At 41.7% G+C, this 26812-nt stretch overlaps 1 protein-coding gene across 1 annotated transcript in view; it reads left to right on the top strand.

Moving 5' to 3' along the window:
* MBOAT1 (membrane bound glycerophospholipid O-acyltransferase 1) overlaps window positions 1-26812 on the top strand; it is a 112419-nt gene that overhangs the window by 59547 nt on the left and 26060 nt on the right. Inside the window, exons 4-7 of the mRNA XM_082664173.1 lie at window positions 773-868; window positions 22498-22553; window positions 24599-24653; window positions 26111-26294. Of these exons, the coding sequence (XP_082520299.1) occupies window positions 773-868; window positions 22498-22553; window positions 24599-24653; window positions 26111-26294 (391 nt within the window). The remainder of the gene's footprint in view (window positions 1-772; window positions 869-22497; window positions 22554-24598; window positions 24654-26110; window positions 26295-26812) is intronic.

The following is a 26812-nucleotide window of genomic DNA, read 5'->3' as shown; positions in this document are numbered from 1 at the left end:
GGCTTGTAAGGGAGACGGTTGTTAATCAGATTATCACCGATCTTTATAGGTACAAGTTGATGAATGTTTTGAATGGTGTGTGTCTGTGCATTGGGGGTTTATACTATAGGATGGTCAGGACCTGTCTCTGAAGGAGGCCGGGGAGTGAACATGAGTAGGTAGGTGGTAATTGAAGCCTCAGGCATCAGCAGGGAGGGTCCTAAGCAGAGCACTGGGAATGCTAACACCTAAGGAGTAGATTGAGGAAGATGAGCTGAGCAAACGCCTTGGAAGAACTGACCAGAGAGCTGGGAAGGAAACAAGGGGAATGGAAGCCAAGAGAACAAAGTGTTTTGGGAAGGGAGTGGTTGGCAGTATGATGATGGTTTGTATTTTAGGAAGATCATTGTGTAAACAGGATGGTTTGTGAAGAGGAAAATCTGAGTGAAGGACCTTACAGGCCAGCGGTTCCCAGCTCTGGCTGCACGTTGGAATTATACCTGCTAGGTGCACCCCATCCCAATGAAATCAGGGTATCTGGGGGTGGGGCCCGGTGCTCCCCAGGTGATTCCATTACGCTGCCGTAGTTGAGAACTACTGCAGTGGTCCAGGTGAGAAAAGACGAAGGGCTCAGAGCAGCGGGTGTGAAAGTGAGGAGAGGGGATGGGCTGGGATGGAGGTGGACCACATAGGACTTTGTGACTAATTGCACGTGGCGGGGGAGGGAGAGAAAGAAGAGAAAGTTGATTGAACGGGTGCGCAACAATCTGATCCTCTGTGTTTTTGGTTCCAGATACTCCTTTTTTGTAGCAATGGGCTACCTTACGATATGCCACATCAGCCGAATATACATCTTCCACTATGGCATTCTCACTACAGATTTTTCTGGGTGAGTATCTTAATTTGTGTGGGGACAGTTGGACTGCTGACTCAGTCCAGCAGCCCCTTGACTGCTGAGTCCCTTGACTCGGTCCCTTGGGGTCTGTAAAGATCAAGCACGCGCGTAAGAGTCATCGGCAGCTCATTAAATCAGTTGGTAAGACTGTGCTAATGAGGTTGAGGTTGAAGATTTGATTGCTCTGTGGGACGGTGAGCTCTGCTATGGTCCACGGGCTATATCTGTCCGGCCACCCGTTTTTGTAGTTACACTGGAACATACCCAGGCACTTATTTATGTGTTGTCTCTGTCTGCTTTGGCACTACAGTGGTAGAGTTGAGTAGTTATGACAGAAATTATATGACCCACAAAAGCCAAAATATTTACAATCTTGCTCTTTACAGGGAAAGTCTGCCAACCCCTATTCTAAGGCCCTTAACACAGAGTTGGTGTTTATCACCTACTGGTTAATAATACAAAATTCTTCGATACTAGTTGATGAATAGCTGCTACCCTGAGCCCCGTGAGTGCTGCCTGGCTGCCCTGGCCCCCTCCCCAGATCCCCCAGACTTCTAGTGATGAGAAGGGCAATGCCTAGCACAGCAAGGGTCTCCATACTTCTTCTAAAAATTTTGTCTGTTACCATAGCCTTAACCTGGGGGCCACGCCTCTCCTGATTGGTCACTGGGTGAAGACGGCGGTGGATCAGTGAAAATTCTATTGCTCTGTTGGTATTTGTTTAGGAGCAACTTTTTATGAATCTTGAGGAATGGGTACTAAAGCAGAGCTACTTCTCATGACACATTGTACATTATCCACGTTATTTCCTTAGGAGTTTGGTCATGGTCTACGCAGGCAGCCTGGAGTCAGGGAGAGCCTGGGTTCTCCTCTCAGGTTGAATTGCCTTTCGTTGGATGAGTTGGTATAGAATAGTCAATGAAATAAAGACCTACAGATTACTGCCCATTGCTGTGAACTTTGCAAGTTGTGCAACTAAACTGTCCCACTGTGAAGAGGCTTTGGAAGGCAAAGTGTGGTTTGGGACACAAAAACTGTTGCATTGGGATTTCGATGACCGTAGTTTGGTCTCAGACTAGCTTTTTGGGCATCGGTTCCTCTTACCCTCGGTCCTTTCGATTTTACCATTTTCTCTTTGAATTGCCTCCTTTCTTTATTCCTTTCCTCCCAGATTGTAGAGCATAATTTTTCAATTTTTCTGAAACATGTTCACAAACTTCTTTACTTTTTAACAATGTGTACTGCTAATAAAATATGGAAAATATGGCAGCAACAAAGATGACAATATAGTCGTGAAGTTATAGCATTAAAAGTAATTTTATTTTATTTTTAACAATAACATACATGTGTCCTTTAGAGGAGTAATTGTAATCCCTTGTTTTTTTTAATATATTTTTTAACATCTTTATTGGAGTATAATTGCTTTACAATGGTGTGTTAGTTTCTGCTGTATAACAAAGTGAATCAGCTATACATAAACATACATCCCCATATCTTCTCCCTCTTGCATCTCGCTCCAACCCTCCCTCTCCCACCCCTGTAGGTGGACACAAAGCACAGCTGATCTCCCTGTGCTATGCGGCTGCTTCCCACTAGCTGTCTATTTTACATTTGGTAGTGTATATATGTCCATGCCACTCTCTCACTTCGTTCCAGCTTAACATTCCCTCTCCCCATGTCCTCAAGTCCATTCTCTATATCTGCGTGTTTATTCCTGTCCTGCCCCTAGGTTCTTCAGAACCATTTTTTTTTTTTTTAGATTCCATATATATGTGTTAGCATATGGTATTTGATTTTCTCTTTCTGACTTACTTCACTCTGTATGACAGTCTCTAGGTCCATCCACCTCACTGCAAATAACTCAATTTTGTTTCTTTTTGTGGCTGAGTAATATTCCATTGTATATATGTGCCATATCTTCTTTATCCATTCATCTGTCGATGGACACTTAGGTTGCTTCCATGTCCTGGCTGTTGTAAATAGAGCTGTAATGAACATTGTGGTACATGACTCTTTTTGAATTATGGTTTTCTCAGGGTATGTGCCCAGTAGTGGGATTGCTGGGTTGTATGGTAGTTCTATTTTTAGTTTTTTGAGGAACCTCCATACTGTTCTCCATAGTGGCTGTATCAATGTATATTCCCACCAACAGTGTAAGAGGGTTCCCTTTTTTCCACACCCTCTCCGGCATTTATTGTTTGTAGATTTTTTGATGATGGCCATTCTGACTGGTGTGGAGTGACACCTCATTGTAGTTTTGATTTGCATTTCTCTAATGATTAGTGATGTTGAGCATCCTTTCATGTGATTGCTGGCAACCTGTATATCTTCTTTGGAGAAATGTCTATTTAGGACTTCTGCCCATTTTTGGATTGGGCTATTTGTTTTTTTGATATTGAGCTGCATGAGCTGCTTGTATATTTTGGAGATTAATCCTTTGTCAGTTGCTTCATTTGTAAAGATTTTCTCCCATTCTGAGGGTTGTCTTTTGGTCTTGTTTATGGTTCCCTTAGCTGTGCAAAAGCTTTTAAGTTTCATTAGTTCCCATTTGTTTATTTTTGTTTTTATTTCCATTTCTCTAGGAGGTGGGTCAAAAAGGATCTTGCTGTGATTTATGTCATGGAGTGTTCTGCTTGTGGTTTACTCTAAGAGTTTCATAGTGTCTGGCCTTACGTTTAGGTCTTTAATCCATTTTGAGTTTATTTTTGTGTATGGTGTTAGGGAGTGTTCTAATTTCATTCTTTTACGTGTAGCTGTCTAGTTTTCCCAGCACCACTTATTGAAGAGGCTGTCTTTTCTCCATTGTATATTCTTGCCTCCTTTATCAAAGATAAGGTGACCATATGTGCGTGGGTTTATCTCTGGGCTTTCTATCCTGTTCCATTGATCTAGATTTCTGTTTTTGTGCCAGTACCATACTGTCTTGTTTACTGTAGCTTTGTACTATAGTCTGAAGCCAGGGAGTCTGATTCCTCCAGCTCCGTTTTTCTTTCTCAAGATCACTTTGGCTATTCGGGGTCTTTTGTGTTTCCATACAAATTGTGAAATTTTTTGTTCTACTTCTGTGAAAATGCCATTGGTACTTTGATAGGGATTGCACTGAATCTGTAGATTGCTTTGGGTAGCATAGTCATTTTCACAATGTTGATTCTTCCAATCCAAGAACATGGTATACCTCTCCATCTGCTTGGATCATCTTTAATTTCTTTCATCAGTGTCTTATAGTTTTCTGCATACAGGTCTTTTGTCTCCCTAGGTAGGTTTATTCCTAGGTATTTTATTCTTCTTGTTGCAATGGTAAATGGGAGTGTTTCCTTAATTTCTCTTTCAGATTTTTGATCATTAGTGTATAGGAATGCAAGAGACTTCTGTACATCAATTTTGTATCCTGCTACTTTACCAAATTCATTGATTAGCTCTAGTAGCTTTCTGGTAGCGTCTTTAGGATTCTCTATGTAGAGTATCCTGTCATCTGCAAACAGTGACAGCTTTACTTCCTTTCCGATTTGGATTCCTTTTATTTCTTTTTCTTCTCTGACTGCTGTGGCTAGAACTTCCAAAACTATTTTGAAGCGTAGTGGTGCGAATGGGCAACCCTGTCTTGTTCCTGATCTTAGAGGAAATGGTTTCAGTTTTTCACCTTTGAGAACAATGTTGGCTGGGTGTTTCTCATATATGGCCTTTATTATGTTGAGGTAAGTTCCCTCTATGCCTGCTTTCTGGAGGGTGTTTATCATAAATGGGTGTTGAATTTTGTCGAAAGCTTTTTCTGTATCTATTGAGATGATCATAAGGTGTTTCTCCTTCAATTTGTTAATATGGTTTATCGCATTGATTGATTTCTGTATACTGAAGAATCCTTGCATTCCTGGGATAAACCCCACTTGATTATGGTGTATGATCCTTTTAATGTGCTGTTGGATTCTGTTTGCTGGTATTTTGTTGAGGATTTTTGCTTCTATGTTCATCAGTGATGTTGGCCTATAGTTTTCTTTTTCTGTGACATCTTTGTCTGGTTTTGGTATCAGAGTGATGGTGGCCTCGTAGAATGTGTTTGGGAGTGTTCCTCCCTCTGCTATATTTTGGACGAGTTTGAGAAGGATAGGTGTTAGCTCTTCTCTAAATGTTTGATAGAATTCGCCTGTGAAGCCATCTGATCCTGGGCTTTTGTTTGTTGGAAGTTTTTTTTTTGCGGTACGCGGGCCTCTCACTGTTATGACCTCTCCCGTTGCGGAGCACAGGCTCCGGATGCGCAGGCTCAGCGGCCATGGCTCACGGGCCCAGCCGCTCCGCGGCATGTGGGATCTTCCCAGACCAGGGCACGAACCCGTGTCCCCTGCATCGGCAGGCGGACTCTCAACCACTGCGCCACCAGGGAAGCCCCTGTTGGAAGATTTTTAATCACAGTTTCAATTTCAGTGCTTGTGATTGGTCTGTTTATATTTTCTATTTCTTCCTGGTTCAGTCCCGGAATGTTGTGCTTTTCTAAGAATTTGTCTATTTCTTTGAGGTAGTCCATTTTATTGGCATAGAGTTGATTGTAGTAATCTCTCATGATCCTTTGTATTTCTGTAGTGTCGGTTGTTACTTCTCCTTTTTCATTTTTAGTCTATTGATTTGAGTATTCTCCCTTTGTTCATGATGAGTCTGGCTAATGGTTTATCAATTTTATCTTCTCACAGAACCAGCTTTTAGTTTTATTGATCTTCGCTATCATTTCCTTCATTTCCTTTTCATTTATTTCTGATCTGATCTTTATGACTTCTTTCCTTCTGCTAACTTTGGGGGTTTTTTGTTCTAATTTCTGTAATTCCTTTAGGTGTAAGGTTAGGTTGTTTATTTGAGGTTTTTCCTATTTCTTGAGGTAGGATTGTATTGCTATAACGTTCACTCTTAGAACTGCTTTTGCTGCATCCCATAGGTTTTGGGTCATTGTGTTTTCATTGTCATTTGTTTCTAGGTATTTTTTGATTTCCTCTCTGATTTCTTCAGTGATCTCTTGGTTATTTAGTAGTATATTGTTTAGCCTCCACGTGTGTGTATTTTTTACAGACTTTTTCCTGTAATCGATATCTAATCTCATAGCATTGTGGTCGGAAAAGATACTTGATATGATTTCAGTTTTCTTAAATTTACCAAGGCTTGATTTTTGACCCAAGATATGATCTATCCTGGAGAATGTTCCATGAGCACTTGAGAAGAAAGTGTATTCTGCTGTTTTTGGATGGAATGTCCTATAAATATCAATTAAGTCCATCTTGTTTAATGTATCATTTAAAGCTTGTGTTTCCTTATTTATTTTCATTTTGGATGATCTGTCCATTGGTGAAAGTGGGGTGTTAAAAGTCCCCTACTATGATTGTATTACTGTCGATTTCCCCTTTTATGCCTGTTAGCATTTGCCTTATGCATTGAGGTGCTCCTCTGTTGTGTGCATAAATATTTACAATTGTGTCTTGGATTGATCCCTTGATTAGTATGTAATGTCCTTCTTTGTCTCTTGTAATAGTCTTTATTTTAAAGCCTATTTTGTCTGATATGAGAATTGCTACTCCAGCGTTCTTTTGATTTCCATTTGCATGGAATACCTTTTTCCAGCCCCTCACTTTCAGTCTGTATGTATCTCTAGGTCTGAAGTGGGTCTCTTGTAGACAGCATATATACGGGTCTTGTTTTTGTATCCATTCAGCCAGTCTGTGTCTTTTGGTTGGAGCATTTAATCCATTTACATTTAAGGGTGTTATCGATATGTATGTTCCTATTCCCATTTTCTTAATTGTTTTGGGTTTGTTATTGTAGGTCTTTTCCTTCTCTTGTGTTTCTTGCCTAGAAAAGGTCCTTTAGCATTTGTTGTAAAGCTGGTTTGGTGGTGCTGAACTCTCTCAGCTTTTGCTTGTCTGTAAAGGTTTTAATTTCTCCATCTAATCTGAATGAGATCCTTGCTGGGTAGAGTAATCTTGTTTGTAGGTTTTTCTCCTTCATCACTTTAAATATGTCCTGCCACACCCTTCTGGCTTGCAGAGTTTCTGCTGAAAGATCAGCTGTTAACCTTATGGGGATTCCCTTGTGTGTTATTTGTTGTTTTTCCCTTGCTACTTTTAATATGTTTTCTTTGTATTTAATTTTTGATAGTTTGATTAATATGTATCTTGGTGTGTTTCTCCTTGGATTTATCCTGTATGGGACTTTCTGTGCTTACTGGACTTGATTTACTATTTCCTTTCCCATATTAGGGAAGTTTTCTACTATAATCTCTTCAAATATTTTCTCAGTCCCTTTCTTTTCCTCTTCTTCTTCTAGGACCCCTTTAATTCGAATGTTCGTGCATTTAATGCTGTCCCAGAGGTCTCTAAGACTGTCCTCAATTCTTTTCATTCTTTTTTTTTTCTTTTTTCTTTATTCTGCTCTGCAGTAGTTAATTCCACTATTTTATATTCCAGGTCACTTATCCCTTCTTCTGCCTCACTTATTCTGCTATTGATTCCTTCTAGATAATTTTAAATTTCATTTATTGTGTTGTTCATCATGGTTTGTTTGCTCTTTAGTTCTTCTAGGTCCTTGTTAAACATTTCTTATATTTTGTCCATTCTATTTCCAAGATTTTGGATCATCTTTACTATGATTACTCTGAATTCTTTTTCAGGTAGACTGCCTATTTCCTCTCCGTTTGTTTGGTCTGGTGGCTTTTTACCTTGCTCCTTCACCTGCTGTGTATTTCTCTGTCTTCTCATTTTGCTTAACTTACTCTGTTTGGGGCCTCCGTTTAGCAGTTGGCGGGTTCATAGGTCCCGTTGTTTTTGGTGTCTGCTCCCAGGCAGACACCAAAGGTTGGTTCAGTGTGTTGTGTAGGCTTCCTGGTGGAGGGGACTGGTGCCTGTGTTCTGGTGGATGAGGTGGATCTTGTCTTTATGGTGGGCAGGACCACATCCAGTGGTGTTTTTGGGGGGTGTCTGTGAACTTATTATGATTTTAGGTAACCTCTCTGCTAACGGGTGGGTTTGTGTTCCTGTCTTGCTAGTTGTTTGGCATAGGGTGTTCAGCATTGTGGCTTGCTGGTCGTTGAGTGGAGCTTGGTCTTAGTGTTGAGATGGAGATCTCTGGGAGATCTTTCGCTGTTTCATATTACTTGGGGCCGGGAGGTCTCTGGTGGACCAGTGTCCTAAACTCAGCTCTCCCACTTCAGAGGCTCAGGCCTGACACCTGGCCAGAACACCAAGACCCTGTCAGCCACATGGCTCAGAAGAAAAGGGAGAAAAGAGGGAGGGAGGGAGAGAAGGAGGGAGGAAGGGAGGGAGGAAGGAAGGAAGGAGGAAGGAAGGAAGGAAATTAAATAAAGTTGTTAAAATAGAAAAGAATTATTAAAAATAAAAAAGTAATAAAAAGAAAGGAAAGAGAGAAAGAAAGAAGAGAGCAACCAAACCAAAAACCAAATCCACCAATGGTAACAAACGCTAAAAACTATACTAAAAAAACCCAAAAAATCCCCCCAAAACAGACAGTCAGAACCATAGGAGAAATGGCAAAAGCAAAGCTATACAGGCAAAATCACACAAAGAAGCATACACACTCACAAAAAGAGAAAAAGGAAAAAATGTATATATAAAAAAATTAAAAAAGGAAGAGGGCAACCAAATCAATAAACAAATCTACCAATGATAATAAGCTGTAAATACTAAACTAAGATAAACATAAAACCAGAAACAAATTAGATGCAGAAAGGAAACCCTAGGTCTACAGTTGCTCCCAAAGTCCACCACCTCAATTTTGGGATGATTCGTTGTCTATTCAGGTATTCCTCAGATGCAGGTACATCAAGTTGACTGTGGAGATTTAATCCGCTGCTCCTGAGGCTGCTTTCCCTTTCTCTTCTTTGTTCGCACAGCTCCCGGGGCTCAGCTTTGGATTTGGACCCGCCTCTGAGTGTAGGTCACCTGAGGGCATAAGTTCTTTGCTCATACAGGACAGGGTTAAAGTAGCAGTTGATTTGGGGGCTCTGGCTCACTCGGGGAAGGGGGTAGGGGTGCAGAATGTGGGGCAAGCCTGTGGCGGCAGAGGCCGGCATGACGTGGCACCAGCCTGAGGTGCGCCGTATGTTCTCCCGGTGAAGTTGTCCCTGGGTCACGGGACCCTGGCAGTGGTGGGCTGCACAGGCTCACGGGAGGGGAGGTGTGGAGAGTGACCTGTGCTCGCACACAGGCTTCTTGGGGCTGCAGTAGCAGCCTTGGCATCTCATGCCCGTCTCTGGGGTCCGCACTTTTAGCCGCGGCTCATGCCTGTCTCTGGAGCTCATTTAGGCGGTGCTCTGAATCCCCTCTCCTCATGCACCCTGAAACAATGGTCTCCTGCCTCTTAGGCAGATCCAGAGTTTTTCCCGGACTCCCTCCTGGCTAGCTGTGGCGCACTAGCCCCCTTCAGGCTGTGTTCACGCCGCCAACCCCAGTCCTGTCTCTGGGATCTGACCTCCGAAGCCTGAGCCTCAGCTCCCAGGTCCTGCCTGCCCCGGCAGGTGAGCAGACAAGCCTCTTGGGCTGATGAGTGCTGGTCGGCAGGGATCCTCTGTGCGGAAATCTCTCCTCTTTGCCCTCCACACCCCTGTGGCTGCGCTCTCTGAAGATTCCCCCCTGCCCACGCCCCGTCTCCACCAGTGAAGGGGCTTCCTAGTGTTTGGAAACTTTTCCTCCTTCACAGCTCCCTCCCACTGGTGCAGGTCCCTGGTGCAGGTCCCATCCCTATCCTTTTGTCTCTGTTTATTCTTTTTTCTTTTGCCCTGCCCAGGTACGTGTGGAGTTTCTTGCCTTTTGGGAGGTCTGAGGTCTTCTGCCAGTGTTCAGTAGGTGTTCTGTAGGAGTTGTTCCACATGTACATGTAGTTTTGATGTATTTGTGGGGAGGAAGGTGATCTCCATATCTTACTTCTCTGCTATCTTGAAGGCCCCCTTTTTAACAATATTTATTTATTTTTGGCTGCACTGGGTCTCAGTTGTGACACGCATCCTCCTCTGCAGTGCGCGGGCTTCTCTCCAGTTGTGGCGCGTGGGCTCCAGAGTGTGCAGCCTCTGTAGTGGCGGCATGTCGGCTCTCTGGTTGTGGTGTGTGGACTCAGTAGTTGCGCGCCAGCTTAATTGCCCCACGGCAGGTGGGATCTTAGTTCCCTGAACAGGGATCGAACCCCTGTCCCCTGTATTGGAAGGTGGAATCTTAACCACTGGACCACTAGGGAAGTCTCAAAAGTAGTTTTAAATGGTGGTCATAACTTTCCCTAGTGTTTAATCAGCAAATTTTATTTTTTTTGGTTCAACCACACAACTGGGCCCCCCACCCTGTCCCCCATACTTAGAAGAGTTCCTGGCTCTTCATAGATGTTCACTAAAGGAATGAGTTAAATACTCTAGTATTTGTCAGTCCTTTTTTTTTTTTTAATGCTTCCAGGAGCCTCAATTAAACAGCCCCTCCAGCCATATTTGGTTGGGATATTGAACAAAAAACTTTGACTTTAGCCTAAAGTAGATTATTATTTGTTTCTCATCTATATCATCTTTCTTTTTAGGACACAAGCGTATATTCATTCATTCATTTCTACAACAATTTTTTAGTCTGCAATATGCTATGCACAGTGCCAAGTGTCAGAGACACCATGCATTTTAGCAGGAGGAGGGGTATTCCTGGCAAAGGGAATAGCTCTGCAGGAGCACAGACATGTGAGGTGTTTGTGGAGGTCTCAGAAAGCCACCTTCCTTTCCCTGCCACCCACATTCTTATGTCAGCAGCCTGGCAGTCCCCAGAATCCGTCCACTGCCCCTCATGCCCACTGCCACCACCCTGGATCACCATGTCTGCACCTTTCCTAATTGGCCATCTTTCCTTCCATCCTGCACCTCTTCTCCAGTCTATGCTCTCTAGAGTATCAAAGCCAGTGGTGATTTGGACCTGCTTCCTCTGCTGCATCGCCTCCCTGTGTGCACTGCATGTGGCAGCAGTGCAGAAAAGTTTAGGGTCTGTGCATGCGCTTGGTTACTTCGTGTCTCTGCGCCTCTGCCTTACTCGTTCCCCTGATTAGAAGCCCCTTTTCCATCCTTAATTGCATGGAAATCTCTCACTTCACTTTTTATAACCCAGCTCAAAGATTACTGCTTTACAGAGCTTTCCCTGCTGGCCGCCTCCTCCCTCCCGCGCCCCCTTCCTTCCACCTCGTGAGTCCTTGCATTTGGACCTGTGTAGCAGGAGGCCTCTCATCTGCTCTCACTGGCTGGTGCCGCCCATCGCCCGTGAATCATACTCACTGAGACCCCAGTGCACGGAGTGTTTGTAGGTGGTGAGCATGGGCACTTCTGCTCTCATCCATTGATTTGTACGCTTAGGTAGTGTCGTGTGTTTATCCCCAAATTTGTTTATTCCAGTTTGTACTTATTATGAATAAGCTGATTATATATGGATGTGAAAGGAGAGAGAGTGGTTTGTCTAAATCTAGGTAGGGTCCTTTGGAAAGCCACCAAAGCAAATTTAGTATATTAAAAGTAATAGTGGTTGAATTAAATGTGATGTGGCTGAGAAAGCCGAAAGCGTCTCAGGGAGGATTATACCAAGTAAAAACTCTGCACTCAGATTGCCCTGCAAGCATCTTTACTTCCTTTTACCTTCTCAATCCTTGTTAGAGGAAACAACTCTGGAGATAGTGGATGGGATCTATGTAAGAGAGTAGACACCATTGATCAGATCCACACTCCAAGGAAGAGCTTTGGTCCTGCATTGAAAGGTTCATTCATTCATCATTCAGCAGACCTGACTGAGAAGCTATATATGGCAGGCACAATTATAGGAGACAGAGGTGACCAAAGACTGTGGAATGAATGTAGTTACCTATTTCAGGTTTGTATAGGAAGGTCAAATGTGAGCATGTCATTGTGTACTGGCTTGACGCGTGTTCCCCCAAATTCGCGTCCCCCTGGAGCCTCAGAATATGTCCTTATATGGAAATAGGACCTTGGCAGATGTAACTAGCTAAAGTGAGGGCATACTAGATTCGGGTGGGCCCTAAATTCATTATGACTGGTGTCCGTCTAAGAAGGCCACGAGAGAGACAGACACAGAGACACAGGGAAGATGGCCATGTGAAGATGGAGGTGGAGATAAGAGTGACACAGCCACAAGCCAAGGAGCTCCAGGGGTTGCCATCAGCCACAGAAGCTAGGAAGAAGCATGGAACAGATTCTCCTTCGAAGCTTCCAGAAAAAACCAACTCTGCCAACACCTTGATTGGGACTTTCTGATCTCCGGAACTGTGAGACATTACGTTTCTGGTTTTAAGCCCCCCAATCTGTGGTCATCTGTTATGGCAGCTCTAGGAAATGAATACCCATTTTTATATGATTCCATACCCTTTGATGAGCTGACAGCTGTCCCCTGGTCCTGGTCATGCCTCCACTCTCAACGTTTCACTCTGTTCTCGTCACATCTCCTCCTCCAGTGGTTTTGCCCATAAAACTGTAAACTCGTGAATGACTGTTATGTCATTTTTAATATAATCAGAATTGTGGAAAGTTACCGAAAGGAAAAAATAAAGAGCAAATAAAGGGAAGACAGTCATGTGCTTGTGAAATGGGGTGGATTTGGGGTTTGACAGCAGGGGAGGATGGAAATCAGTTCCTGTCCATTCCGCTTTCAGTGGCATAGGCATAGTCATGATAAATTTCCTTAGGTGATGTTTGTTCTCTGGCATTTTTTGGATCTTCTTGTATTAAGAAATCTCTGACTTTACACACAAAAGTGTAGACTGTTTGAATGAGAAAGGACACTTTTGTTTGGGAAAGGATACAACAAAAATGTGTCTGCTCCTGTAAGTAGAATGTGATTTAGATCCCTGATTGTTGAGTGACCATACTTTATCCAGTTCTTGGAGGGTATGTCTTTTTTTAAAAAAATTATAGGGCATTATTAAGCAGCAGAATTGTTTTTTTTTCCTGTCACCATAAATGCATAGTGCCTCACTGATATAAATCCATCTTCTCGGATAATGTCAGAAACATAAATGGACGGGTACGCACTGAAATTGATAAGATGTTTTAAATCACAAATGGTCAATAAGAGAGATTCTTTTCCAGTGTCTAGTCTCATTAAGAACATGCAAGCAACCACCAGTTCTCCTTCAGAACGGAATTTGTTTAACACTACTATTTATTTCAGCCTAAAAATCTTATTTAGGATTTTGTTGAGGAATGAAGCAGTGATTTGAAGTTGAACTTGGCGTTTTAAAGCAGCCTGATGCGATAGCTATTCTCTTTTGAGCATGCATGTGAACCTATGTGGTTAACATACTTACTTAGAGTAAGAGCACAGACAGGAATTGAACAGGATTGGAGTATGTTAGTGTTTGTGTCCAATAACGTATATATGTTTTTAATTTGGGGAGAGCACATAAACTTGTACTTCAGATGATTCTGGGGCTCGCAATTTTGCTACCATTCTGAAAGTAATCAAGACTGATGTTAAATGGTGAGGACGACACACAAGATACACTTTTATTAGTGCTGCTAATGTAGTTTGTATCAATACATGTAGAAGCCAGTGTCCTCCATGTTTTCTCTGTGAATATGGGTGATTAACAATACTGGAACATTTACTGTTCTCCCCGGGGAAGCTCTACAACTGCTTGTAATAAAGCTGATACTTGATTCCTTTTAAGTTGGTGATAGTGAACTGATTCCTTTTTGCTCACAGAAGGGCGCAAATCGAGTTTTCTTCTGAGGGAAGCAGCAAGAAGGAACCTTAATTCCTTTTGCAGGCGAGGCCAGATTCAGGCAGATAATTGCTCTCCCATCATGTTGGCAATTTGAGTTACCCATGTGTTTTTGAAAACATTATGAAATGAGAACTCATACGCTTCTAGTGGGAGTATGAATTGGTACAACCGTTCTGGAAGGCAAGTTAGCCATAAATTTTAAGCAAGAATTTTTTTAAAGTTTATATCCTATAATAGGATAAATTCCTAGGAACTGAATTACCTTAAGGAAATCAAATTTATTCATAAGCGTGTTCAACTGTTGTCAATAACAGTGCAAAATTGGAAGCTCCTAATTGGTCCAAAAGAGGTGAATGATTAAATTATGATACTAATATACATCCATTAAAAATGATGTCGTCAAAGAATATTTAATGACATTGGAAAATGCTTACAATATAATGGAAAATCAAAACCACAGAACAAATACATGTATTAAGATTCCTTTTTGTGTGTGTGTGATACGTGGGTCTCTCACTGTTGTGGCCTCTCCCATTGCGGAGCAACAGGCTCCGGACGCGCAGCCTCAGCGGCCGTGGCTCACGGGCCCAGCCGCTCCGCGGCATGTGGGATCTTCCCAGATCAGGGCACGAACCCATGTCCCCTGCATCGGCAGGCGTACTCTCAACCACTGTGCCACCAGGGAAGCCCTAAGATTCCATTTTTATGAATGTGGACATGTGTAGAAAAAAGAGTGGAAGGAAATAATACATACTAAGACAGTGATTCTGTCTGGGGTTGGGGGGTGGTCTTTATTGGTGATTTTAATAATTGTTTTATTTTATATGATTATAATAATAAATTCTAAATGTTATTTAAATATATTTGAATGCATACTATGCATGCGTATCGTGGTGAACTGCAGCCTACACCAGTGGAACAATAGTCGTTTGTGTTCCTGGTTATCCTGTTGGGCATTCTAGAAGTATCACTTGCCCACATCCCTTGGAGCAGTGGAGATCATTGCCCTGTTGTTCCATGCGAGATGTTTTCCTCTGTTGGTTTATGATATCCTGATCACTCTACCTAACCAGCCCAGTATGTGCAAATAACTGGGTTCTATAATATGAACAAAAGAAGAGGTTTGCAAAGAGATTTCCAGATTAGCGTATTTCATGTTTCTCCTTCAGTCTGCTGCCAGCTTTTCAGTAATTAGCACCATCACTTGGAATTTAATTCTGAGGACACGAGTATAAGTTATACCAAGTATATTTGGCGGGTTCCTGTTAAAATGGAGAGCTGGTGATTTTATTGTTGTTGAGTGCCAAAGTATAGAGATTAGATGGGTCTGAACAGATAGCAGTGAACTCTGAAGTGAGTCCAGAGGAGTTTCCATTGCCTTCATTTGCAGCCCTAGGAAGCCTGGTGGAACCACGTACTTTCTTTGCTGTGACTCCAGGAGTCCCTTGTTTTCTTCCCCCAGGCTGGCATAGTTGATAGGAGTTTGGGAGCATTGTACTAAAGGTATAATATCATCACCCCCCTCTTCAGTAATCCCGGGAGCAGGGGGATACTGGAGGGGCAGAAGCAACAGCCTCCTGTCTGGCCCTCAGCTCTTGGGTCTGGGCCACGGGCTGCAGTTTGCATTGTATCTTGGCGCCCCTAGTTGTTGTGCAAGATCCAGCCCCGTCCTAGATTGCGGTTGATTGAAAGTTTGTTGCATTGGATTCTCCCATCCTGTCAAACTTCTTGCTGGCCTGATGCCTTGCTTTCCTAGTATGTATGCATTGTAAGTGGATTTGTATTATAAACAAAGAATTGATGAAAAGATAAAGTATAACTTTTTGCATCTAAAATCACCTGTTAGGGAAAATAAGATCCTTGAATGTCAGACTTGGCTTGATGCTGTCCAGCCAGCTGTGATTGGTTGGCTCTTTTGACACCTCTAACTGATGACTGCATCATCTCATTGTTCCATCCTAGCTTTACCAGGACAGAGAACTTAACCACTTAAGGTCCAAAGATTAAGCTACAATAGGCAGGTTATCCTGGAATACTGCTCAAAACAGAGTTTTGCTTAGTGTTTTAAAAACAGGTTATTTTTTGTTGGGAGTTGATACAGGAAATGGAAATGGATGAATGGGTACCACTACTGGTAAATTGCCCGAAGTCTGTATCAGCAGGCATTGATTTTATGTGTGTGTGTGTATGTGTGGTGGGGAGAGCAGAGTGGCATGGTTGTTTCTTTTTACTCTAAACATATCTCTATCTGCCTGTTTTCCCCGTACTTTATTTCCCCCTATATTTCTTTATCCAAATTAGACTAATAATTTTAGGTTCAGGAAGAAAAAATTTTCTTCAGCTTTTTTTTTTTTTTATCATGAAAAAAATTCACAGGACAAAAGAGAAATGGCCCCATCTCAACCCTGCTGGATTCAAACCTTGGTTTCCGATTGGTCAGATGGTTCCCATAGATTCAGGGGCAGGGGCCTCTGACTGGTGAGTGTGTGAAAATCCAGGGACAGGGCCTACTTCTCAGGGGGGTGGATACTCTGAGCACAGCTAAGCTACTAAGGCCTCATTGTCCTGAGGAAGTCCTTTGGCTGCATCAAGGAGCCTTTCTGTGCCCTTTGTGTGCTTGTAGTATGTGTTTCGATCTCCTGGGTTTTGTATTTTTGCCGGAAAAAACATGAATTCCGATCACAGACCAACAAACACGTCTTAGATTATATTATGTTTTGATTGAAATGCAACATCGATGGTATTTGAGTGTTTTTTAAAATATATTTATGTATTTATTTTGGCTGCATTGGGTCTTTGTTGCTGTGTGTGTGCTTTCTCTAGTTGCGGCGAGCGGGGGCTACTTTTCGTTGTGGTACGCGGGCTTCTCATTGTGGTGGCTTCTCTTGTTGCGGAGCACGGGCTCTAGGCACGCTGGCTTCAGTAGTTGTGGTACACGGGCTCAGTGGTTGTGGCTCATGGGCTCTAGAGTGCAGGATCAGTAGTTGTGGCGCACGGGCTTAGTTGCTCCGCGGCATGTGGGATCTTCTCGGATCAGGGCTCGAACCCGTGTCCCCTGCATTGGCAGGCGGATTCTTAACCACTGTGCCACCAGGGAAGTCCCGGTATTTGAGTTTTATCCTAAGTCGGTAACTCTCTGGATTTGACTCTGAAATCTCAGTAAGCTGTGCATTCTGAGTTTGGCATCTGATCTACCCATCGGTTTAACTAAATTGATCAGTGAAAAGCGTTCAGAATGGACTTCCTCTGTTCAGGAGCGTATGGCGCTCTTCCCTACACCCACAGAAAAGTAAGAATGTAGGAGGACTCTAACTCCATTTCCTTTTCTGCAAGTTGTCAGTATGTTGTTTTTTATAAGCCCATGATCACATGTGTGAGTCGCTTCTTATTTAAGTTGCTAGAAACTTCTTCAGATGTTTAAAACAGAAACAATATATTATTAAAAGTATAGTCTAGATCATGGGTAACAAAATTTGATCCATAGCTTCTTGTTTTTTCCCCCCAAAAGGGAGACTTTTTTTCCCTTAAAGAATGATAACAATGTGGTTCTTACATAGGCCCAAAGGTACAGATTGAACATGGAGTAATTATTATTTATTTACATTGATCTAGATACTCAGTAGTGTGTATTACATTAGTCTGGGTTCTCTGAGAAGCAGACCCCAAGGTGAGAACAGATGTATGAGATTTGTTGGGCGAAATACCTGTGAGGGAAAACAGGGAGGCAACTGGATGAGGCTGGGAGAGCCATCAGATTAAAACGCACGTCTCACCCCTGAGATGGGAGAGGGAAGGAAGGAAGGGAGGTCTTGGACTGCGGTGCAGTTCTGAGCCTGTTTCAGCGAGTTCAAGGATGAGTCCTCGAGCTGGAATTCCCGGGCTGAGGAGCACCGCGCCTGGTCTGGAGGGCGTGGCTACCCTGCTGTGCTCAGTCATTGGCTGGACGTAGCCTCAGGGAGGCGTGGGCTGAGCACCAGCAAGGTGGTGGAATCAGAGGATGCAGCTGCAGCCAGTCAGTTGCGCACCCCCAGCAGCCAACCTGAGAGGTGCTTTCTCATGCCCACCACTTCTGTGAATAGACTCTAAATGCTTTGCTGAACGTGTGCCTAATTATGGAATACATTAAATCTAACCCCAGAAAGAGGAAAACAAATGGTACATTTCTGTAGAGGCTGAAGGTCAGGCTAATTCCATGACACATTTCCTTTATGGATATATCAATTTTTTAGACCCTTTGAAAATGAAGTTGTGAATTAAATCAGATGTAGGAACTTGGTTTGCAAATTGCATGGTCACCAGAATGTGTGTCTCAAAACACAAAAAACGTGTGCCAGGCTTTGTGTAAAGAAGGCTGGGAGTTTAAGTCCTGTTACTGATTCCTCAGGCTTACAATCTTACAGGAAAAAAAAAAGCACAAAGAGGCTTTGAAAACAAAAACAGTCATATTTGGCAACTACATTGAATGTGATGCTTAGTGTAAGTCCCTTTCAAGAAAAACAGCTCATGGCATCTGTTATACATTCTGGGTCAGAGGTGTTGTTAAACATCAAGAAGATGAGCTGTGAAGTTATATATTTGTCTGTAAGACGAAATTGCTCTTATAGAAAGTTTTGATGTAATCCTTATTTCTAGGACCCAAACCTCGATGTTCTGGAAGCAGTTATTTTTTTCACTATACAAGAGAGTGGTCAAAATTACTGTCAGCTGTGAGCATGTCTTGCTGTGCTAGAATGACCACTTTGGGGGCTCCCTTGTCTGCCACCCCCCACTTCTCCCCAGTCCTGGAGAGCAAGTCACCCCTCCCTTCCACAGTCAGACAAATCACTTCTCCTTCTCTTCGCCTTACACAACATTAGGAATCTTGTTTCAAACGTTGGCCACTGGACTTTTACAAATAAGATATAAAGTTGGGTGTAGGTGTTAAGATGTCAAAGGGCATTTGTTGACACTTTCTTTAAAATAGTTTATCTTATTAGTTTATATTGACAGTTTAAAATATTACATGCTTATTATTTTAAAGAGATGGAAAATGGAAATGAGAACGAGAGGAATTAAAGAAAATGGACTCACAGAGAGGTGGCCGAGTGCAGTGGGCACATCAGCCTTGGCCTAAAGATGGTTTGCGTCTGATCCCATCCTGCCACACCTGGGTGTGGCCTGAGCTCAGGGCACAGAGGCTGTGCGGCATCCTAGGTTTATCCCAGGGATGCTGTCATAGGACGTTGACCAAACCTCAGCTTTCTATGTAAATGAGTCATCAGTCCATACGGGTCAGAGATAGCAAATTCAACAAGAAGCTATGAGAATGGAGATCAGATAACCAGGCTAAACTTAGAAGGTTTGAAGGAAAGTAGGGTAGTTGGGCAGTGGGATTTTATCTCGTCTCACTGGGCAAGGATGGAGCTATTAAAGGTACTAAGCTAGGCTAGATGATTGGAAAAACAGATGTCTTTTTTTAAATTAATTTTTTATTGGAGTAGAGTTGATTTACAATGTTATGTTCGTTTCTGCTGTACAGCAAAGTGAGTTGGTTATACATTCACATATATCCACTCGTTTTTAGATTCTATTCCCATATAGGTCATTACAGAGTATTGAATAGAGTTCCCTGTGCTATTCAGTAGGTTTTTATTAGTTATGTGTTCTACATATAGTAGTGTGTATATATCAAACCCAATCTCCCAATTTATCCCTCCCTCCCTTTCCCCCCTGGTAACCACAAGTTTGTTTTCTACATCTGTGACTCTATTCTGTTTTGTAAATAGGTTCCTTTGTACCATTTTTTAGATTCCACATATAACGATATTTGTCTGTCTTTGTCTGGCTTACTTCACTCAGTATGATAATCTCTAGGTCCAACCACGTTGCTGCAAATGGCATTTTTCATTCTTTTTATGGCTGAATAATATTCCATTGTGTGTGTGTGTGTGTGTGTGCGTGTGTTGTGTGTATATATATATATGTACACACTACATCTTCTTTATCCATTCCTCCACGGATAGACATTTAGGTTGCTTCCATGTCCTGGTTATTGTAAATAGTGCTGCAGTGAACATTGAGGTGGATGTATCATTTCGAATTATGGTTTTCTCTGGATATATCCCCAGGAGTGGGATTGCTGGATCATATGGTAGCTCTATTTTTAGTTTTTTAAGTAACCTCCATACTGTTCTCCATAGTGGTTGTACCAATTCACATTCCCAACAACAGTGTCAGAGGGTTCCCTTTTCTCCACACCCTCGCCAGCATTTATTGTTTGTAGATTTTTTGATGATGGCCAGTCTAAACCGGTAGGAGGTGATACCTCATTGTAGTTTTGATTTGCATTTCTCTAATAATTAGTGATGTTGAGCATCTTTTCATGTGCCTCTTGGCCATCTGTATGTCTTCTTTGGAGAAATGTGTATTTAGATCTTCTGCCCATTTTTTGATTGGGTTGTTTGTTTTTTTGATATTGAGCTGCATGTGCTATTTGTATAGTTTGGAGATTAATCCCTTATCAGCTGCTTCGCTTGCAAATATTTTCTCCCATTCTGTGGGTTTTCTTTTTGTTTTATTGATGGTTTCCTTCACAGTGTAAAAGCTTGTAAGTTTCATTAGGTCCCATTTGTTTATTTTTATTTTCATTACTCTCAGAGGTGGATCAAAAAAGATCTTGCTGCGATTTATGTCAGAGAGTGTTCTGCCTATGTTTCCAAGAGTTTTATAGTGTCTGGCCTTACATTTAGATCTTTAATCCATTTTGAGTTTATTTTTGTGCTTATTTTGTGTTTATTTTTATGGTGTTAGAGGATGTTCTCGTTTCATTCTTTTATGTGTAGCTGTTCAGTTTTCAGGTGTCATTTTAATTGCAGCTTTATTGAGATATAATTCACATACAATGCAATTCAACCACTTAAAGTGTACAATTCAGCAGGTTTAAACACATATGCAGAGTGAATTTACAGAGTGTAACCATTTTACCACAGTTAATTTTGCAACATTTTCATCACCCACCCAACCCAAAGAAACCTGTATGCATTAGCTATCACACCTCATTTCCTCCCAATTCCCCGAGACTTAGGCAACCAGCAACCCATTTCTCTGTGGATTTGCCTAGTCTAGATAGTTCATATAAATGGAATCATACAATATGTGGCCATTTATGTCTGGCTTTTTTCACTTAGCATAGTGTTTTCAAGGTCTATCCATGTTGTAGCATGTATCAGTACTTTATTGTTTTTATTGCTGAATAATATTCTCTTAGAGGGACATATCACATTTTATTTATCCATTCATCAGTTGATGGACATTTGGGTTATTTCTTTTGGGGCTGTTATGAATAATGTTGCTCTGAACATGTATGTACAAGTTTTTGTGTAGACATGTTTTTATTTCTTATGGGTATATACCTAGGAGTGGAATTGCTTGGTCATGTGGTAATTCTATGTTTAACGTTTTGAGGAACTGCCAGACTGTTTCTCAGGTAGCTGCACTGTTTAATGTTCCCACCAGTAATGTGTGAGGGTTCCAATTCTCCACGTTGTGGCCAAAACAATCTGTCTTTTTGATTCTGGTCATCCTAGTGCTTGTGAAGTCGTATCTCATTATGGTTTTGATTTGCATTTCTCTGAGGGTTGATTACTACTGAGCATCTTTTCATGTGCTTATTCACCATTTCTTTATCTTTTTTTAATATAAATGTCCATTCAGATCCTTTGGCCATTTTTAAATTGTTACTTTTGTCTTTTTATTATTGAGTTCGAAGTGTTCTTTATATAGTCTAGTACGAGTTCCTTAGCAGATATATGATTTGCACATATTTTCATGCATTCTGTGAATTTCACTTTCTTGATTGTGTGTGTCCTTTGAAGCACAAAATTTTAAGTTTTAATGATATCCATTTAATCTATCTTTTCCTTTTGTTACTTGTGCTTTTGGTGTTACATCTAAGAAGTCATCACCAAATCTAAGGTCATGAAGATTTATGCCTGTGTTTTCTTCTAAGAGTTTTATAGTTTAGCGCTTACATTTAGGTCTTTGAACCATTTTTAGTTACTTTTTGTATGCTTTTTATGTGGATATCTAGTTGTCCCATCGCTATTTGTTGAAGAGACTATTGCTTCCATTGAATTATCTTTTTGTGTGTGTGTGATTTTTTTTTTGAACATCTTCATTGCAGCATAATTGCTTTACAGTGTTGTGTTAGTTTCTGCTGTATAACAAAGTGAATCAGCTATATGTATACATATATATGGGGATATAGGTATACACTGAATTATCTTGACATGCTTGTCGACATGGGTGTCACTTCTTAGGCTTGTATTGGATGGCTTTTTTCAAAATAAGATTGGTGCTATTTTTGGTCACTAAATGGTTTATTTACAGGCAGCTACATTTTACAAATGTATCTTTTACTATGTGTGAATGAAAGAATTGCCTTTAAATAGAACAAAGCAGGTTAGAGCATATTCGCATGAAGAAGCCAAGATCATATCCATCCAGGTGGAACCAGGGCCCTGGATTAGGGCACCTCCCAAACCAGCGCTGCTTACATTTGAATGTGCATTTGAATTCCATGGAGATCTTGTTAAAATGCAGGTTCTCATTTTCCAGGGTGGGAATGGAGTGTGAAAGTCTATGTTTCTGACAAGCTCCAGGCGATGCTGGCAGGGCTGGTCCTAGAACTTAGCTTAGAGTAAGAACGCAAGAGGGAGTTTCTCCCGTGATCTTGTTCACTGTTGCCTATCTACTTCTTTAAAGTGATTTGGAAGGGAAAAACAATTGTTTGAATTCTGTATTTTATTTCATAATCTTCAAGATGAAACACTACCATGCCCAGAAATGGAATAAATGTTTTCTCCAGGGGCAGTCCTGCCAATCTTGATTGTTTTCTATCTTCCTTTTAGGCCTTTGATGATTGTCACTCAGAAGATCACAACCTTGGCATTCCAAGTTCATGACGGTGAGAAAAACAGCCCTCCTTTTGGTTCTAAGAGTGAGCCTGACCTTCAGAGCTCTTCTTTTCTACCGTATACACAGTCCAAAGGTTAGACAAGGGCTGGCAGATCTTGCAAAAAAAATTGCAGCCCACTTTAATCATAGCTTTTTACTTTCCCAGCTATTATTTACCATTTCCCTGCTGAATCCATAGTCTTGGCTAAAATGTTTATATTGAGAATGGTGGGTTTTCTGTTTAGTTTTACAGTGTTTTAAATTTAAGTTAATGTGTGGTGCTCTCTGCCCTTCATTTCCAAATCCATTCAGAAGAAATGGAATCCTTTTTCTTTGGTTTAATCTCTGAGAAGCTCATGAGGTAATAAAATGTTAAACAGCATTGGCTAGTTAACCATTTTTGGGGGGTGCGGGGGCTTGGAAAATTATCTAATGAGATTAGCCCAAACCTATAAAAAGCTGGGAAGAAAAATTATCTTTTCTTTATATAAAACTGAACATTTTCTTCGCTCAGGCCCTTCCTGATAATGGCCAGAAAGTGTGATTATTTCCACTGTTGATACTGGGTTCCAGGAAAGGAGGATGGCCCTTCCATCCATGTGGAAGGTTTCAGTATGGGCTTAAGAGATGCCAGGTGCAATTAGTAAAGGTATCTTCTGCGGATTTGTACGGCTCTGGCAAATGCTTTGCGACTGTTGAAACTTCTTTATGTGTTGACGGGTTGGGAAGATTTAGTCTCTGCTAGCGAGTCTTCCTGCTTTTGCTTACAGCTGGGGAGCTGATTTAATTTCGTTTTGACCCTGTTTATTCCTAGTTCATACTTGGTGATTTAGTCATTCTGTAGAGAACTGAGTAATTTTATTCTGAGGATGGAGTCTTTCTAGGGTGAGCAACTGTCCTGGTTTGCCCAGAACCCAGAAGTTTCCCAGGATATGAGATTTTTAGTGCCCACGTTGGCAAAGTCCTGGGCAAAATGGGATGATTTGGTCAATATTTTTGTACCTGAAAACCATTTGGTAGTTGTTATAGACTCACAATAGCACCGTAAGTCAATAGCTAAAATCAGTTTAATTCCTGGGATTGCCAGAGCTGTACTATTTGATGAGATCTTAGAAAAAAGTGAGGGTGATTTTTTTCTTTTATTAACATTGCTTCTTGGTTTTGTTTTGTTTTTAATACACAGAATTTTTGCCTAAATTTACTTTTTAAAGCATTCTCAGTTTACCCTGTTTTTTGGAACATCCCTTACATGCAGCAAAATGTTTATTTGCCTTTTTCTTTTTTTTTTCTTGTGTGTGGGAGGAACAAGTAAATTCCAGGAACACTCTGCCTTCTCTTAGGCATGTTTTTGAGTTGCCTTGATGGTCGGTAACCCTAATCAGTCTTAGCTGAATATACAGTTTTAAAGTCGACTTCTTCTGCTCTTTAGATGACAGTTCGGTTTCCTTGACTATTAGTTAACATACAGATTTTATAGGAAGCACAAATGTGATTTGGTTGGGAGTTTTTCTGGCATGGATGAGTTTTAAAAGAAGAAAAACCTCTTGATAATTCTTTTGTGTTTTCCGTGCATTCAGGGTTACGTTTCCTGTTTTTTGTGGAAGAGGAAAGTCCCCTATTCCTTTCCCCATCCATTCCATTGCATTCCCAGCTTATACCAGGTATCTGCACCCAGCATAATCAGGAAGGCAGTTAGGCAGGTGCTGGCTGCAAAGGCAGGCTTATGTCTCTCATGGAGCAATGAAAACGTATACAGCGTGGTAAGGAGTGTATGAGGTGTGAAGGGTTCTCTGGGATCCATGTTCATACTGTGTGAATTAAATCGGGGTAACCCCTGAATTCTCCCCTCTTCATAACCTATAGAGACTTTCCTCCTCACACGTGTCCTTACAGGCAGCCCTTTGATCGATTGAAAAAAATGGAGAACGGGGACTGTTTATGATCGATGAAACAAAAACGAATCACTTCTTTCAAATGAGTTTTTATAAGCCTCTTTAAGGATTAAGTTCTCTACTTCACTTAAAACTTCTTATTTCTCAATATTTCTTTTCATAGGATTAGGTCGAAAGGCTGAAGATCTTTCCACTGAGCAACGTCGGCTTGCTGTAAAGTAAGTTTGACAATATATTCTTGAGCCCCTTGGGTATCAGTATCCAGAGATCTTCCTTAATGTTGTTTATTGAATGAATCTGCTATTGATGGACACTTGGGTTGTCTACCAGTCTTTGGCTCTTATAAATGGTAAGCCATGATAACCTTGTCCATAGGTCATTTTAAATGGGTTTGGGTATAGCTGTGGGATAGATTCCCAGAACTGAGAGTGCTAGATCAAAGGGTAAATGGCTCTGTATTTTGTTAGTTTGACAGGATTCTCCTTCAGTGGGGTTGTTCTCTTTATTCCAAAATTATTTTTATTGGGCATGTGTCTGAGGTTGCCAAGAAACAGTTAATTATCAGTGCCTATCAGTATGATTATGCTGGCATGAAAAAAGATAGGAAGTGGGGTTGGAGAGATAAATATGGGCTGGAGAATAGGATGAAGGAGGAAGCTGAAGGTGGTCTTTGGCCAGTGTTGATATGTAGTAGAAAGAGGATGGGTATCGGAGAGGAAGGGAGGCCGTATAAGGTAGGAGAATAACGCTGACAGAGGAGCAGAAATGGCTTATGGGGTAGCACATGGGGAAGAGTGGTGCAGCCATGGTGGAGGGTTCCTACCAGAGAGTAGCGGGAAATAACTGGGATATGTAAGAGAGGGTCCCAGCTTCATTCCTTCATTAAGAAATTGGGACTTGGAAGCCACGTAGAAAGTTATCATTGGAAGTCTAATGAACCAAGTTCTTTGCTAAGCATCATGGGGGTGTAAATGCTATAGGGCGTAATTCCAGTGACTGGTTAGCAATGGCATCTGAGGAAGCCTTTGCCCACAATTCTGTCCTGCTTGACGAGCATGCCCTTTCAAAGGCCCTTAAAACACTAGACAGAACTGGTCTCTAGAAATTTTTTCCTGCCACTACCCTTGTCTGTTGTCCAGGACCTCGTGTCTGGATGCCAAAGCAGACAAGAGGCTGTTAACAGCTGTAGTTTGTGTGGCCTCAAGTGGAAACCGGTTCTACCCATCATTTGTTTTGTATTTATTTTGGCAGTTGGGAGGGAGTTTTCCCATTTCAAAGCATCTCAACCAACTCACGTTAGGTCGGGTTCCGACCCTGCCTTATGTTCAGTACCTTCATTTTCTCTGGTAGACAGACAGCCAAGGTTGTTGAGAAAGAACGTTTCCCAGCCTCAGGGTTGCCTTTGGCCCACTCCTGGCCCTCCGCGTTTATAGCTGTGGGTGGCCAGCAGAGGGCGCCACGGAGTGCTGTGCCTTCTCTGCGCCACCCACCTCAATAACTTCCTTTCAACTAGATTTCTCCTTAGACGGATTTTTAAAGAACCAGAACAAGGAAAGATCATGCCGCGTTTAACAACCCGCAGAGACAACACCTGTGTTTACGATCGGCATATTTGCAAATATGAACGAAAAATCAAAGACTGAAGACTCTTCAACTTTTTACTTTATTTTCGCAGAGCAAAACCCTCCTTTTTGGAATACGTAAGCTACCTTCTCAACTTCATGAGTGTCATAGCAGGCCCTTGTAACAATTTCAAGGAGTATATAGCCTTCATTGAGGGGAGACATACACACATGAAGTTGCTGGAAGTGAACTGGAAGGAAAAAGGCTTCCACAGCCTGCCAGAACCTTCTCCCACTGTAAGTTTTTAGTGCCAAGTATTTACCCAGAGGTCCAGAAAATGAGCTTTGCTGCCAGGGCTGACTGTCACTTTTCATTGTTCTAATTAAAAAGCCAAACAGTTTATCAGAAATCTTGGCTGGTAACATTTTCCCCCCGTTTGTTTAAAATATCAATATTGGTATTTATTTGCAGTAGTTCTCTGTGTTGGAGCAACAGATGTTTATTTCACAGAGCCAGTTCACAGCTCATTGGCTGGGAATATTGAAGCAATTAACCCATTTGCCAACCAGCCAATATTTAGTGCCTACAATGTGCCTATGACTGTGCTTGTTAACACATTCAAATTTATGAGTGTTTTCTCTTTATGAATAGAAATTCATAGACAGCCAAAAGATACTATGTCATAAATGGTGGAGGAGGAAAGAGTGGGACCAGAATAAATGTGCTTTTTATTGCAGATCCTGCTTTTATGGCAAGGGAAACCAGTTTTACACTGGCATGCCTGTAGTTTGGTCATATTGACTTTGAGAGAGTT

This window comes from Grampus griseus, assembly GCF_964374135.1.
Source record: "Grampus griseus genome assembly, chromosome: 10".
In the NCBI taxonomy this organism is placed as follows: Eukaryota; Metazoa; Chordata; class Mammalia; order Artiodactyla; family Delphinidae; genus Grampus; species Grampus griseus.
The sequence above is the reverse complement of the archived record's forward strand: the minus strand, read 5'-3'. Positions and strand labels throughout refer to the sequence as shown.